The 17,647-nt window shown below is 42.0% G+C and overlaps 1 protein-coding gene across 1 annotated transcript; it reads right to left on the bottom strand.

Moving 5' to 3' along the window:
* Nucleotides 1-904: 904 nt before the first annotated feature.
* Nucleotides 905-7,714, bottom strand: fbxo33 (F-box protein 33). The gene is made up of 6 exons (XM_085442071.1): nucleotides 7,103-7,714; nucleotides 4,345-4,455; nucleotides 2,471-2,631; nucleotides 2,177-2,385; nucleotides 1,775-2,072; nucleotides 905-1,289 (listed from the first exon to the last, which is right to left on the bottom strand). The coding sequence occupies exons 1-6, from the start codon at nucleotides 7,534-7,536 to the stop codon at nucleotides 1,024-1,026; spliced, it is 1,479 nt and encodes a 492-aa protein (XP_085298197.1). The 5' UTR covers nucleotides 7,537-7,714; the 3' UTR covers nucleotides 905-1,023.
* Nucleotides 7,715-17,647: the final 9,933 nt, after the last annotated feature.

The raw sequence follows: 17,647 nt of genomic DNA, 5'->3' as shown, positions 1-17,647 counted from the left end.
TCATGGTGATGACACGGCTGTTACATTAAAACTCACTAGCAGCAGCCACAGCCATTTTACAGTGGCGTTTCCCACCCGGCTGGCAAGGCTCTCGAACTAGTGGACAAGTGCACGAGATGCTCTTTCAGAGCAACAGAAGAAGCAGCTATGGTTGTGTTACCCAGGAAGTTACTAATCAGTAAGTTTACAGACTCCAGACAGATGGATACAGAGCAATGGTTTGTTAAAAAAGATTTAAAAAAAAGAAAAAGAGAAACAAAAGAACTAAAGCTAATAGCTTGTGCCTGAACACACAACCCTTCTTAAATTCCTACAGTTCATCACTCAACCCGCCTGCCTGTCCTGTTCTAGCAGTGAGCAGGATAATAATATATCTCTATTTAAATACACACAAAGCCAATACAGGCAAGGGAACCACCACGCGGGAAGAAAGAAAAAGAAACCTCAACTGGGTTATACAAAGAGCAAGGAGGGATGGAAACAGTCAAATTAAAAAACAAAGGAAAACAAAACAAATCAAAAGGTACATTACACAGATGCTCCAGAGGTTATTAAGGTGAAGGAGAGAGCTCTGAATACTTGTGGGCAAGACCAGACCAGACTGAGCTGAGCGGGCGCTGGAAGCCGCACGCTGACCCACAAACTAAAACCTGTGAAGTCCTGCCAGCTGTCAGATCTCTGTGTGATATTCAAACCGAATGCTTTTCAGATTGTAATTAGCAATCCAGTTTTAAGTGAATACTCCTATCTGCAATATACATATATTTAAAACATCAGAAGCTGAATCCATTTTTCAAGCAACTGGCCAACTGGATAATAAGAGCAGCAAAGCAAGACGACGTTGAAAAATGGTCAGACTTAATTATGGAAAAAAAATTTAAAAAATAAAAACAATCAGCTCACGTCAGTTCACATAATTTATAGACTATTCTTAAGCTCCACTTTAGATTTTTCGTTGGGTCTTGGTCTGGTCTGGTCTTGACACAGTTTAGGCTGTGATGTCTTGGGTTTGCCATCCCCTGTCTACATGCCCATGCTGAAGGCGCGCAGCTCATGATGGAAGTGCTGGGTGGGTTCGGACAAAAACACGCTGGAATCCAGGCAAGGCTGCCAGACACGGCCGAGGCCCAGAGAAACCTCCTTCACCAGGTTGTGGACTGGGTCGCCCTCTACGCACACCGACTGGTCTGGATCAAAGTCGATGCTCTCCTCGGAGACGGTCAGGACACGGAGGCTGGAGCCTCGCAGTCGGGAGATGGCCACCAAGTTATGGGACCACACAGTGTAACCTAAATGGATTCAGGCATTAATCATTCAGATTTCAAAGCTAATAATGAACATGTTTTGCAGATTTATACTCGAAACAAACCATAACAACTTCTTTTTAATACGGCCTACAGGAAGGCAAGACTGCCAATGAACTCTGCAGTTACTTTACTGCTGGCTTCCTTCAAGCTACATTAGCTCTCCTGCTAGCAGCCAGTGCACTACTGCCGATGCGCAGTGTAGTAAGCATACCACTGAATTAAATAATAGTCTGTAGACTGGCTTTTAAATATATTTTAAAAAAATACAATTATTCAGCTTTTTCCAGGGATGCAATCTAAAAATATTGGACTGGTGTGTCCACAGTCACAACAGTAAGTCCACAGCTTGCTGCACTGTTTAGAAAACAGTCACTACAGGCCTGTTTTGTATGGAATTATTACCACTAGCCACACAGATCTGACCAACTACAGCTCACATTCTATCAAAGAAACAAAACTGAACTCACCATGTATCACGAGTACAGCCAGCTGAGTACATCTCCATGTCAAGAGGACCAAAGGGTCTTCGTTACGATTGATGCTGAGGTCAGGGAAGTCAGGGCCATCCCTCAGGAGCAGGAAGTGAGTCAGCGTTTTGTTGTACTGCTGGGAGATGAGCTCCAGTGTGGCGTCGGTCACCGGCATGCTGTAACTGTCGAGGTGAAGTCGCTCGAGGGGAAGGCTCGGCTTTAGGACCCTGAGGAGCTCAGAGCTGTCGACCTCCAGGGCCATGACGTACACTCGCAGGTTGGCGCTTACACGAACCTGGGGAAGACCAGGTAAACTTACTGATATGCTACAATTTACTAAATACACAGAGCCTCAATTCAGCATGAAATAAAAGCCACAATACAGAATCACAGCAGTACCAGTGCCTTCCAGTTATCCTCTGTAGCGGTCCCTTCTAATGATTTAAACTCCAGGGTGGCCCCGTTGAGCAGCAGGGAGAGGCGATGAAGTGGAGTTCGCCGTGGAGATGCCAGCAAACCACAAAGCTCAGATGTAAAGTCAGTAAAATCGAGAGCCAGAGAATGAAGGTTAGAGAGGCGATCCAACTCAGATGGGGAGACGAGGGGCCCTGAGGGAAATTCGGAGGAAAACTTTCAGTTATTCAGCATTACTGTCACATAATGTTTACAAACTATATGATGTAACAGACATACCTAGCTGATGGTCCAGTAAACTTAGGTGCTGTAGGGTCTCAGCTGAAGGATTGGACAGGCAGGATAAAGAACAGGAAGTCACCAGGCCCAGCATGAAGCTACAAGACAGCCACCTCAGCTGCCTGCTGTTGGAGAGGACCTCCATAAACAACTGTTGGATTCTATCGAGAGACAAAGAAAGACCATTTAAAAAACCAGAATGACTACAGCTGCCGTCAAATCTGGTTTAAAAAACAAAAAACAAAACAATCCCCAAAATCATTCCTGACAGTGGAGTAAAGAAAGAAAAGATCATCAGGGTATATACACTTTCAAAATGTCCCGACTTTATGTGTTTAAATGTAAGCCTAAAATGGATCTATTGTAATGATGTCCAAACAATTTCGACACACACACTACAATCAGACTGGTGGAGCTATGCTCAGCAACTTGGTGCATTTCACACAGTGTTTTATGGCCAATTGTGTCTACAACACAAACCACAGAGCACAGAAGCTACACTGAAATCTCATTTTTATTTAAACATCACTTACTGAACTACTGCTCAGCTACAAAACAAATCCACAACTGCTGTGAATGAGACAAAAAGCTATCAAGGCAGGCAATGATGTGCATGTTATTCTGAAAAGCCAGTAGTCCATGTGCTCTGTAAGTTAAACTGACATTAAAAACACCTGACACAAACCGGCCAACTATGAAACTCTTCGCCAGTTAAGTGAATGCTATTGATCATACTGTTACAGTGGATCACTCTGCTGAGGAATCTGGGATCCTTGCATTCATGTGGATGTTACTGTACATCAGTAAAAACTGCAGCTGGACAATACGCTCTGGACCTCAAGAAACAAAAACAAGGCACTGTCCTCATCCTCTAAATACCCTAAGAAATCCCATGTACATGCCCCAAAAAGTGAGAGCTGTCTGGGAGGCATACTGGACACAAACACTGTATTAAAAAAAACGAGGTTGTGTGACCTTCTTCATAGTCCACTTCTCATCATTGAGACAGGGAGTGGATCTACATGTACCTATCAGAGCATGGCTATCCATCATCCACCATAACGTGTGTCCCAAATACAAAAACACTCAGAATGACGGGAAATAAATAAGAAATAGCAGCAGGAGGGCCGAACTCAAATGCAATGACTGATTTAGGCTGCTGCAATTAATAAACACAAATTGACAGAACATAAAACTGGATTCAAGTCATAACATTTTCTGTCTTTTTACTTTAACACACACACACTCTCACTCTCTCTCTAAAGCCAGGAGCTTTTCTTTCAAGCTGTAAATGTGTTTCTTAAAGCTGTAAAGTTGGCCATTTAAAAAAATGGAGTCTATTGGGACTGATTTGCTTTTGGAGCCAGCCTCAAGTGGCCAGCATTTTTGGCACTTCCGTATTGGTTTAATTCATTTGCTGTCTGCTCAGTGCAGAGGTGTGTACATGCATTCAGATTTGATGGGAATCAAAATTTTCCATCAGGGTCGATATACATAGACGTTGGATACTGGGTTATGTAAATGACCACTATTTAAAGCCCTCAGTCTTTTAAACACCAACAACACACAAAAACAAACGCTCCTTTTTCAGAGAGTCAATGCTTTGCTTTGCTACTCAGTTTTCTAGGTGGAAACCAGACACACACTTTGAGTGTTTGACGTGGACAAAGACTGTCCTGTGATGAAAAACTGTCTTTTCTTAATTTTGTAAATTAATTGCCCTTTAGAGACACCAAACACCGCAGACTTTCCATAACAACAAGAAGATGCAGTTTTGGAAATATTACTCATTCACACCCACATGCAGCTTTAATTATCACATTTGTCAGTCATTTCAGTGAAACCTGTTTTCATGCTTCGATGTTGTGACTTACTCATTGATCTTTTTGTCCCCCTGGTGGATTACATGCAGGTGAGAGCTGTCTAGTAGTCCCTCTTGCTGGAGAATGAATGTGTCTCCATACAGACTCAGCTTCTGCAGATTTCTGAATAGACAAAGACACGTACAGTTAGAGAAAAAAAAAATTAAAAAAAATTTGCAGTTATTACTAGAACACCTGTATCAACAGCAGCAAGTCAGATGAGTCATCCGATCCAAACAACTTAAAAATAAGGTTTCACCTGTTAAACAAACTGCAGCCATTTTGTTCAGTGTAATTTAGTCTTCACTTCTCCTGAGCTGCTTTCTATCCCGCACAGAATTATGGCTGCCCTGCACTTTCCCGCAGTGCTGTTGAAAGCCCTTTATATGCTGGCACCCAAAATAGATTGGCAAAGATCAAGCAGCAGTGTATACGCCAAAGTTGATTCTTTCGAACACTGATGCAGTCAATGTAAGCATAGTGGTCACAATGCAGCCAATTACCTTGTTTCAAACAGACGATCTACACCTCTTTTGATAGTAATGTTTGGAAGATCACCAACATAAACGTGGCGAAAAGCAGAAAGGACGAATTTCTTTATAGGACCGGTTACAAACATAAGAGGGAAGGGCAGGTTTATCTGCAAATAGGATGACATTTTCTTTCACATCAGTGTTGTTTTGGCTAAATGAACCAACAGGATTAAGAGGCAATAGATTTATTCATGTTATAAACGTATTGGAAAATTTACATTTTAACATTTTAAGCCATTTTATCACTTCAGTTTAATTTGGTCAGACATAAGTTACAATCAAATAACTGCAAATGACAATACATGTATATGAATATCTTAAGAAATCAGTTAACACTATTTTTACTGTTTTCATAATGATTGTGCTTAAAGTCAGCATCCCTATGAATGATAATGACGACCTTTAAATAGTCCAACAGTACAACGACACAAGATACCAACAGCCATTACATTATAAACAAATATGAACCTTATCTGGGTGATGTGTAGTCTTCAAATAATAGTCAAACAGGTTCCATTAACCCAGAATTTCATAATTAGTGCATCCCTACAATCAACACTTCGCAAAGTGCCATCATTTATTGAAAACAGTTCCTGTTGTAGGCCATTTTCCCAACATTTTTAAATGTCTGAATTAGCCAACTCAATACTGATGGGAACATATCCCCTGCATAAGTGTCGCACATGCACCAGTGCAACCACAAGGGTTTCATACAGCCGCACATGGCACAGGCGTACCTGCAAGGTGAAGCGCATGTTACATTTGATATACCCACTTCCTGTGTATCAGCTGAGAGTTCAGGTTTATGGGCTCATGTGCAGCTACTTAGTGCCCTTAGAAAGAAACAACAACTTGCCTGTTCTCATTATTCGGAACATATGTCAGTGCTGGTGGAGCTGGCTCAGTGCACTAAATGAAAGGAACAACCCCCCCCAGAAAACAACAACAAAAAACAAAAACAAACAAACAAACAAACAAACAAACAAAAAACAGGCTTTTCATTACCCAATAGCGAACTCTGAAGTTAGAGGTTGTAGTCCTGATCTTTTCAAAACTACCATGCACAAAACAGACCATGGTTCTTAGATTCTCATAATGCTTCATCACCATGATGAGATCAGTGGAACAAGTTCATCCATTTATTTCAGTTCTGCTTTCCCCACCAAGCCCACTTTCACAATTCTACATCTGGATGAACCCAAATTTGTCACATTTTAAAAGTGTGTTTGAATAAATCAGGTGTCTGGAAGTGGATTACCACAGATAGATCATTATTGGTGTCTATATGTTGCCTGATACACACCGATAGTCAGTGAAAGTGTTGTGTAGGAAGTGGGAGAACATCCTTCCTTTGCCGCTGAAGCTTATAAAAACAACAGCCTGTTACTGAACTGAAACGTTATCAGTTAAAAGACAGCATTGGCACCAAATGCAACTTTCTGGATCTAGCTAGTAAAGCTGTACACCAGCAGAGAAGTGGGAAAGGGTTTAAGTTATCCTTAAACTGAAACAACTTTAAAACAAACAACAAAATAATGTCAAATATTTCAACCCCTTTAGTAGAATTAAGACAAAGCAACCAGTTTTGAATGCCAGCATCACAAAACACTGTAAAGAAGACGGGAGAAGGTGGAAAAAGGTGTGACACAGCTGCACCAATGAAATTAGAAGCGTTAACAGTGTCAAATTTTGACAGAGTAGGAGAAATTATCCTTTGTGTGTGTGAGAGAGAATATAAGTGATCGCGTCCTACAAACGGACAACAGGCTAAATACATCCACACACTGTATATTTGTGTGTGTGTGTGTGTGTGTGTGTCAGTGCTGATATCAGCAAGTCACAGCCAACAAAGCCTTCTAGCCTCCACCAGTGCTGTATTGTACCTGCTGCTATGGAGAGACCATAATGAGAAGTGTAAAATAGGACAGGTGACAAAAGGCATGCAGATGCCTCGCACATGCACCACCATTTAATTTATGCATGCAAAGGTGCCCTTAATAAACCATATGCATAACGCTTACTGCCACTGCAAAGACCTGGCATGATTACGTAACTCCTAATGCCAGGGTTTGTTTATAGCTAACTGAGCTAGCCAGTTGCTAGCTCACTGCGACGCATCTAAACCCGAGAAATTAAAAAAAAAACAAAACAAAACAGGGCGAACATGTCAAGCGAATTTTTCACTCCAATTAAAAATATCAAAGCAGACATTTTCAGAGGTTATTTTCTAGTATTACCTATTGTTTCGGATGCTGGTGAACACACATAACACCTGGTCCAAGTAGGTGGCCACGGCATCCCTCCATCGCTCCTTGTGCTGCGGGTCGCTATCGGGACCCGGAGGCTGGTCCACTCTGGCGGACGACGGGTCGCTGTTCTGATGGCTAAGGTTTCCTTCCACCGGTGCGAGTTCTAGCTGCAAGTCTCGCACAAAAGAGCCAAACTTTCGCATAAGGAACTCAAGCTTCGGGGTTTCGTCAGAGCTGGAGCATCCACCACCACCTATTCGCAGTTTGAGCTCGGTCCACAGCGCGGGGTAGAACAAACACTCCCTCCAGCGAGAGCACACAGCCGAGGCCCGGAGCTTGTCTCGGTCGGACAGAAAGGAGAATATGTGGACAATAAGCTCGCTGGGCAAAGCCATGGCTCCGACACCCCCGCACAGAGCCATGGCGAGCTAAAAACGGCAAAAGCTGCTGTCGAAAAACCAACCAGACGTAAACGAAATGTCACAACCGTTTATTAAAGCGACGAGGTAGCAGCTGCGAATAGCAGCGACGTTTCTTCCTCTCGGCAAAAACAAACCGTTTTCAGCTTTGCCTTCAATACTACTGGAACGTACCACTCCACCGAATTACACGGGGACGGAAACAATCCCCACAAACCTTATCAAAGCATCCATCGCAGGTATTTCTTTTTTATTTCCTAACACTAATATTTTATTCTACCACGCTGATGACTTAGTGGTATTTTCATCAGATTTGGAGTAACCCGTGGCCGCATCGATACCTTGTCACTTGAATGGTTTCATCCGAAGGTGCTGTTATTTTTGCCATACTGACGTGCTCCGTTAGAGGGCAGTGTTTCTCGGCTGGAAAAAACCCGAGCCTCCACATGATCTTTATTTTGGAGTAAGTTTCCAGCACGACACACCCCCTCCAGTTCATGCCACACTCAAAAAAAAAAGAAAGAAAAAAAATTACAAGGACAAATGCATGGTATGAAAATAATTTGCACAGCATATTTTTAACCAATGAACTGCATCCAATGTGAAAAGTCTGGAAGCAAAAACTGAATGGTAATGGGAGTTTTATTTTTTTAATGTCATTATAGAAGACAAAAAAAATGATATAACTGTTAATATACTCCTACTGTAATGTACGTAAACTCTAAAGTCCCTGAAAAAAGATGAAATGTGTTTTGACATACTAACTGGAAAGGTTTTCTTGAAGACGTTTCACCTCTCATCCGAGAAGCTTCTTCAGTTCTAAGAGCAATTGGTGGAGAGTCCCGGATTTTTTCCCCATTAATTTTCTTTTGCCTTTTCTTTGTTTAATTTGGTTATTTTGTGTTCAGTTTCCGGATATGCCTTAGCCTTTTCGGGTAAGGTAGTTGTTTGCAGTCATTTGATAAGTTAAAATCTCTCTGTGACTGTCTATTTTACCTTTGATGAAATTTTTATAACCATAATGAATGATTGTTTAACTTAAACATAGTGACACCAGTGTGTAAAGTGTAAAAGGTCAAAAAAAGCAACTCATCATGCCCCGATCTAAAGAAACTCAAGAACAGATGAGAAACAAAGTAAGTGACATCTATCTAAAGGCTTATAAAGCCATTTTTAAGGCTTTGGGTCTCCAGCGAACCACAGTGAGCGCTATTATCCACAAATGGATTGCGTTTGGGATCATTACTTTGCGTCCACACTCGTTTCATCTGACTCTTGGTGGCGCTGTCACTTGGTGTTCGCTCGCTCTGCGGTAGAGTATCACTTCCTGTTCCTGCTCAAACACAGTGGTGTTTCTGAGTAGCTTATTTGCGTAGCAATTTAATTAACAACTTTTAAATACATTCTTTTTCATAGTATAATCTTCACGTGCTTCATCCGAAGCACACTTTCTGTGTACTCACTACCTAATTTATAGCCAAAGTATTCACTCACTGTCTCTGTACTGTTTCGCTAGCTTAGCTTAGCTCGTAGCCGACTCGTTAGCACCATGGCTACTTCACCTGTCCCTCCTGCACTTTCTTGCTCATTGTGTCAGATGTTTAGTTACTCCTCGGCCTCCTTTAGCAGTAATGATATCTGTAACAAATGTAGCATATTTGCAGCTCTGGAGGCCAGGATTACTGAATTGGAGACTCAGCTTCGCACCCTTCATTCACCCATAGCTAGCCAGGCCCCTGTAGCTGGTGCAGCCGAAGATAGCGTAGGCCCCGCTAGCTGTTCCCCGGCAGACCCCAAGCAGCTGGGGAAAGAGGGCGGCTGGGTGACGGTGAGGAGGAAGCATAGTCCTAAACAGAAGCCCCAGGTACACCACCAACCCGTTCATGTGTCTAACCGTTTTTCCCCACTCGGCAACACACCCGGTAATTGGTGATTCTGTTCTCAGACATGTGAAGCTAGAGACACCGGCAACCATAGTCAATTGTCTTCCAAGGGCCAGAGCAGGCGACATTGAAGGAAATTTAAAACTGCTGGCTAAGGGTAAACGTAAATTCAGTAAGATCATAATTCACGTCGGCAGTAATGACACCCGGTTACGCCAATCGGAGGTCACTAAAATCAATATTGAATCGGTGTGCAACTTTGCCAAAACAATGTCGGACTCTGTAGTTTTCTCTGGTCCCCTCCCCAATCAGACCAGGAGTGACATGTTTAGCCGCATGTTCTCCTTAAATTGCTGTCTGTCTGAGTGGTGTCCCAGAAACGATGTGGGCTTCATAGATAATTGGCAAACCTTCTGGAGGAAACCTGGTCTTGTTAGGAGAGACTGCATCCATCCCACTTTGGATGGAGCAGCTCTCATTTCTAGAAATATGGACAAATTTATTAAACCCCCCAAAATATGACTATCCAGAGTTGGGACCAGGAAGCAGAGTTGCAGTCTTACACGCCTTTCTGCAGCTTCTCTCCTCCTGCTACCGCCCCCCCCCCCCAAAAAAAACCCATCTCCATAGAGACTGTGTCAGCTCCCAAACAGACAAAAAACAAACTAAAAACCAGCAACAAACAACTTAAACATAAACAATTACAAAGAAAGAACAATAAAGTATCCACATCTGAACCAAAGAGTAAAACAGTGAAATGTGGATTATTAAATATTAGGTCTCTCTCCTCCAAGTCTCTGTTAGTACATGACTTAATAATTGATCAACAAATTGATTTACTCTGCCTTACAGAAACCTGGTTGGAGCAGGATGATTATGTTAGTTTAAATGAATCAACACCCCCGAGTCATTCTAACTACCAGAAATCTCGAAGCACAGGCCGAGGGGGCGGTGTGGCAGCAATTTTTCACACCAGCCTATTAATTAATGAAAGACCAAGACAGACTTTTAATTCATTTGAAAGCCTGATGCTTAACATTGTCCACCCCAGCTGTGAAACTCAGAAACCAGTCTTACTTGTTATCATCTATCGTCCACCTGGGCCTTACACAGAGTTTCTGTCTGATTTCTCAGACTTTATATCTAATTTAGTTCTGAGCTCAGATAAAATAATTATTGTGGATGATTTTAACATCCATGTAGATGCTAAAAATGACAGCCTCAACATGGCATTTAATCTGTTATTAGACTCAATTGGTTTCTCTCAAAATGTAAAAGAACCCACCCACCACTTTAATCACACTCTAGATCTTGTTTTAACATATGGCATCGAACCTGAACATTTAACAGTGTTTCCTGAAAACCCTCTCCTGTCTGATCATTTCCTGATAACATTTACATTTACAATAATTGATTACACAGCGGTGGAGAGTAGACTTTATCAAAGTAGATGTCTTTCTGAAAGCGCTGTAACTAAGTTTAAGTATATAATCCACCCACTGTTATCATCTTCAATGCCCTGTACCAACATAGAGCAGAGCAGCTACAGTGGGGCAAAAAAGTATTTAGTCAGCCACCGATTGTGCAAGTTCCCCCACTTAAAATGATGACAGAGGTCAGTAATTTGCACCAGAGGTACACTTCAACTGTGAGAGACAGAATGTGAAAAAAAAATCCATGAATCCACATGGTAGGATTTGTAAAGAATTTATTCGTAAATTAGGGTGGAAAATAAGTATTTGGTCACCTCAAACAAGGAAAATCTCTGGCTCTCACAGACCTGTAACGTCTTCTGTAAGAAGCTTTTCTGTCCCCCACTCGTTACCTGTACGAATGGCACCTGTTTGAACTTATCTGTATAAAAGACACCTGTCCACAGCCTCAAACAGTCAGACTCCAAACTCCGCCATGGCCAAGACCAAAGAGCTTTCGAAGGACACCAGGAAAAGTATTGTAGACCTGCACCAGACTGGGAAGAGTGAATCTACAATAGGCAAGCAGCTTGGTGTGAAAAAATCAACTGTGGGAGCAATCATCAGAAAATGGAAGACATACAAGACCACTGATAATCTCCCTCGATCTGGGGCTCCACGCAAGATCTCATCCCGTGGGGTCAAAATGATCATGAGAACGGTGAGCAAAGATCCCAGAACCACACGGGGGGACCTGGTGAATGACCTGCAGAGAGCTGGGACCAAAGTAACAAAGGTCACCATCAGTAACACACTACAACGGCAGGGAATCAAATCCCGCAGTGCCAGACGTGTTCCGCTGCTGAAGCCAGTGCATGTCCAGGCCCGTCTGAAGTTTGCCAGAGAGCACATGGATGATACAGCAGAGGATTGGGAGAATGTCATGTGGTCAGATGAAACCAAAGTAGAACTTTTTGGTATAAACTCAACTCGTCGTGTTTGGAGGAAGAAGAATACTGAGTTGCATCCCAAGAACACCATACCTACTGTGAAGCATGGGGGTGGAAACATCATGCTATGGGGCTGTTTTTCTGCCAAGGGGACAGGACGACTGATCCGTGTTAAGGACAGAATGAATGGGGCCATGTATCGTGAGATTTTGAGCCAAAACCTCCTTCCATCAGTGAGAACTTTGAAGATGAAACGAGGCTGGGTCTTCCAACATGACAATGATCCAAAACACACCGCCCGGGCAACAAAGGAGTGGCTCCGTAAGAAGCATTTGAAAGTCCTGGAGTGGCCTAGCCAGTCTCCAGACCTCAACCCCATAGAAAATCTGTGGCGGGAGTTGAAAGTCCGTGTTGCTCGGCGACAGCCCCAAAACATCACTGCTCTCGAGAAGATCTGCATGGAGGAATGGGCCAAAATACCAGCTACTGTGTGTGCAAACCTGGGCCCTGTGCTTCGTACGTCGCTTACTACATCCAAGATCAAATGAAACATCCAAGACCAAACCATCGCGCTAACCGTGAGCGCGCTAATCCGGTTCCCCGAACACACCTGCTGTTGACGATTAGTACAGCTGGATGAAGTAATGTGCGATCACTGGGTGCCGTAAAAGGGGATACGCATCGATAGCAGAAACAGTGATCGGCAACCCTCTGATTGGTCGGCGAAAATGTCGAAGGAGTGCGCTCGGCTCGGTATTTTTCGGCAGCAGAGCAAGAACTCCTGAGTGAGGGATTTCAGGAGTTTCAGAGTTTAATCAGAACGCAAGGGAACACTGCAAAGGCTGCAAAAGCAAGGAGAGAGGGCTGGCAGAAAGTTGCTGACAAATTAAACTCGTAAGTAATTTAATAATAATAATAATAATATATTGGATTTATATAGCGCTTTTCAAGGCACCCAAAGCGCTTTACAATGCCACTATTCAGTCACTCTCACATTCACACACTGGTGGAGGCAGCTACGGTTGTAGCCACAGCTGCCCTGGGGCAGACTGACAGAAGCGAGGCTGCCATATTGCGCCATCGGCCCCTCTGGCCAACACCAGTAGGCGGTAGGGTAGATTTATTATATTACACTATATTATCCAATATTATATTACATTGTTATATTATATCCTCTTTCACATTAGAGCCACAACAGGACCCACTAGAACATGGGAACAAGTAAAAGTGAAATATAAGAATATTCTATAGAATGGTAATATCTATCACTTATATTGCTTTTCGTCTCTTGGAAAGAGACCCTGAAATAATCTGTTTGTTTGTTCATAACAGCAACCAAGAAAAGGGCAGAGCAAAAAAAGACAGGTGGTGGTCCTGCACCCCCTCGTCAACAAGTTGGTTAAGTAAATAATACCCTCACGGGGAAATCGATATCTCTCAATGAGCACACTGTCGCGCTGAGCTAAAGGATCCTGTCTATCCCGCAATATACGCTGAATTCTGAGGACTCTCCTTATCAATCTTGCACCTTCCGCAATGGGTGGCTCGCGTAAACGGACAGGACATGGCTGCGACAGGCTTCCCAAATCCACCTTGGCTTTTATAGCCGTGGTCTCTCATCTTGATTACACGAAGTAATTTACAATTACTACTCTGAAATATGAATTACATCTGTAATAATCACATACATGTAATAGAATGTTAATAGTACATTTCCCTTTTTTAGGAAATGACCTGTATGTATCTGTGTGACATCAATAAAAGGATCAGGTGCTGCATTATCTTTAGTTACATTGATGTTATTTATTTATGGTGAAACAGTGGTGGAATATCGCTGTTGCTTTCGTATAAATGAAGCGGACATACCTGCGTGGCCGCGATCTAATCCTGTTTACATAAAGTGAACCTGCTCCCGAGCAGGTTTACGCTTACGGCTCTGTTGCTATGACAGCAAGTCCCGGATGAGCTTCGGGGAACCGAACGATCCAGGATCACGCGAAATCGTCAACAATCTAATCCAGCTAACTTACTTAGCGAGGTACGAAGAACAGGCCCCTGGTAAAGACCTATAGTAAACGTTTGACCTCTGTTATTGCCAACAAAGGTTATGTTACAAAGTATTGAGTTGTATTTTTGTTATTGACCAAATACTTATTTTCCACCCTGATTTATGAATAAATTCTTTACAAATCCTACCATGTGGATTCATGGATTTTTTTTCACATTCTGTCTCTCACAGTTGAAGTGTACCTCTGGTGCAAATTACTGACCTCTGTCATCATTTTAGGTGGGGGAACTTGCACAATCGGTGGCTGACTAAATACTTTTTTGCCCCACTGTATCTGAACGCTACCCCAACAGAGGTCGATTATCTTGTTAATAATTTCACCTCCTCACTACGTACGACTCTGGATACTGTAGCTCCTGTGAAAACTAAGGTCTCTAATCAGAAGTACCTGACTCCGTAGTATAATTCTCAAACACGTACCCTAAAGCAGATGACTCATAATCTGGAGAGGAAATGGCGTGTCACAAATTTAGAGGATCATCATTTAGCCTGGAGAAATAGTTTGCTGCTTTATAAGAAAGCCCTCCTCAAAGCCAGAACATCTTACTATTCATCACTGATTGAAGAAAATAAGAACAACCCCAGGTTTCTCTTCAGCACTGTAGCCAGGCTGACAAAAAGTTAGAGCTCTTTTGAGCCAACAATCCCTTTAACGTTAACTAGTAATGACTTCATGAACTTCTTCACAAATAAAATTTTTATCATTAGAGAAAAAATTACCAGTAATCATCCCACAGATGTAATATTATCTACAGCTACTCTTAGTACCATTGATGTTAAGTTACTCTTTTTCTCTAATTGATCTTTCTGAGTTAACTTCAATAATTACTTCCTCCAAGCCATCAACGTGTCTTTTAGACCCCATTCCTACAAAACTGCTCAAAGAAGTCCTGCTAAGATAAGATAAGATAAGATAGAACTTTATTAATCCCTCGGGTGGGTTCCTCTGGGAAATTCGATTTCCAAAAAAAGCACAGCACCGACAGAAGTTACAGAGTTACAGAATATTATATATATATATATATATATATATATATATATATATATATAAATAAAATATACGAAGGGGATAAATAGAATAAATAGGAATAAAAATAAAAATACAAGTGAATTGCACATTTCAAGTATTGAGGTCTATTGCACTGTTGACTATTTACAAAAAGTATTGCACAAGGTATTGTACAGTGAGGTGAAGAGGCACTACAGCTTAGTTGTTCCCCCCTCCTTTGTCCTCCTGTTTCCCCTCCCTCTCCCCTCCAGAGAGGAGTTAAACAGTTTGATGGCGTGTGGGACAAAGGAGTTTTTAAGTCTGTTAGTTCTTGTCTTGGGGAGAAGCAACCTGTCACTGAACAGACTCTTCTGGTTGTTAATGGCCGTGTGCAGAGGATGCCCAGCATTGTTCATAATGTCCATCAGTTTCTTTAATGTCCTTTTCTCTGCCACTGTCATCAGAGTGTCCAGCTTCATGCCGACCACAGAGCTAGCCTTCCTGATCAGTTTCTCCAGCCTGCTAGAGCTAGAGCTGCTACTGCTAGAGCTGGGCGATAGAACGATAACGATATGTATCGCGATATAACTTTTACTCGATAGAGAAATGAAACTATCGCGATAGACCTCGCCGCTCTTGTCCTCTTTTTTTTTTTTTTTTTTTTTTTAAAAAGGTCAGCCAATCCAAATTAAGTAGCGCAGAGCCGAACCAATCACAGCCGCAGCGTCACGTCGCGTGACTTGTTACGTACAGCACAAGTGCCAAGCCGCACATGTGTATTTGTTTGGGAAGCAGCCAGCCACCGTACCGCCCGGGTAATGGAGGAAATGAGTGTGCCGACTAGAAAAATCAACCGAGCGTGACCGAAGGTTACCGAAGAGAAAACAGATGATGGTTCCAATGCCGGATAGATTGTCGAACGGAAGAGCCAAAGAAGTTCCGTAGTGTGAAGGTATTTCGGCTATTTCAAGTCTGACAAAAAACAGAGTAGCGCGCACTGTAAATTGTGCCGAAAGCAAGTCTGGAAATACAATAAACTGGTGCATGCGTCACACTGTGCGCCACGTTATTGTTTCGGTGAAATGAATTTCTACAATACTGTTAATTCTACTCTCTGCAGTGTTTAAATGCTTACATATACACACAGTTACTGTCCCTCCACATATACGACTGTTCCGCTTCTCTGCCCCAGCTTTGTTTACTTTTCCCCACCGAGGCTTCTAGACTTCTGATTGGCCAACATTTCTGCACGGTTAGGAATCTAGCTCCACCTGCTGCTTTGGCATGTTCATAGCAGCGTTTTCCTTCATTTCTGCCTTTATGTGTGGACGGGATTATTTTTTAAAACGGAAACGGAAAATCTCCGTTTTCAAAAGTACCCGTGTACGTGTGGACGTAGCCTCAGTCTCTGACTGGAAGCGCTAATTCGTCATTCGGCTTTTGTCAGACTAAAGTAACTGTTAAAACTGTTTGAAAAGCTAAGCTATACAACAAGGAGAGATTGAGAATTTCCTTTTAGTTCTCAGTTTATTTGATATTGACAAACGTTAGTCAGTTTTGTCTGTTCTTCTGTAAAAACAAACTAAGATTTATTTTTAGAATTAATATTTTGTTTCTAAGTGGAATTGACAATTTAGTAGTCTGTTTCGTTTGTTCTATTTTGAAACCTAAACGCTTTAGCGGCTGCCTTTTGTGTAGTTTGCAATATTTGCCTTTATTTATCTGAAAAAGTCTCATGTTCCTTAAGTACATCTACCCTGTTGAACTTATTATGGGAAATAAATATTTAAATAAAAACAAGCTGCTGATTATTTCACATTTTACTTGTGAGCAACGGCACATTTAAATCTTACAAATATAGTTATTTGGCTTATATCGTGATAGATATCGTTATCGCCTGAAATGAAAAAAACATATCGTGATATGAAAAAATCTCATATCGCCCAGCTCTAAGTCCTGCCATTAATTAATTCTTCGATCTTAAATATGATCAACTATGTACCACAGGCCTTCAAGCTAGCTGTAGTTAAACCTTTACTCAAAAAGCCATCTCTACACCCAGCAGTCTTAGCTAATTATAGGCCAATCTCCCAGAGGTGTGGACTCGAGTCACATGACTTGGACTCGAGTCAGACTCGAGTCATTAATTTTATGACTTTAGACTTGACTTGAAAAAATGTTCTAAGACTTGTGACTTGACTTGGACTTTTACACCAATGACTTGGGACTTGAATTGGACTTGAACCGGTTTACTTGAAAAGACTTGATATTTTACCCCAAATATAAAATTTAACATGCATATTATATAGAGATTGAAAATGTGACGTCATTCACGGGTAGAACCGCAAAGGATTCTGGGAACTCATGGCAAGCGGTACTAGCGCACGCAGGCTTTCAATTAAAATCAGTTATACAGCGATAAAAAGAAACACAAAAATGTCAAGAAGCTGTTGTATTATTAACTGCAATAGCCGGTCGCATGACAGCCACGGGAAGCCGACGGGTAAAGAGATCGGTTGTTATCGGATTACGTCGTTGAAGAGAAATTGTTCGAGCCATGTTTCCGAAGTAACAAAGGCGACTGGATTGCAGCCATTCAAAGACCAATTATAACGTCCCAGAACACTCCAGCTCACAGGTTAGTCTGCTCCAAGCATTTCCACAGAGGTCAGTCTGCTGTTGTAGTTAATGCGTCATTTTTCTTAACATAATTGGTGATATAGGTTACAAGCAAGTCTGGTGCTGAACAGAAATTGTCGCGCTATGCTCCTTTATTTATTGTGTTTATTGTGCATAAATAGTGAATTGTCCTG

The sequence above is a fragment of the Copadichromis virginalis genome, linkage group LG19 (assembly GCF_057382275.1).
Source record: "Copadichromis virginalis isolate Kocher_CV1m ecotype Utaka linkage group LG19, C_Virginalis_male_GT1.1, whole genome shotgun sequence".
Taxonomy (NCBI): Eukaryota; Metazoa; Chordata; class Actinopteri; order Cichliformes; family Cichlidae; genus Copadichromis; species Copadichromis virginalis.
Note: the sequence above shows the minus strand (reverse complement) of the source record. Positions and strands in the feature narration are given on the sequence as shown.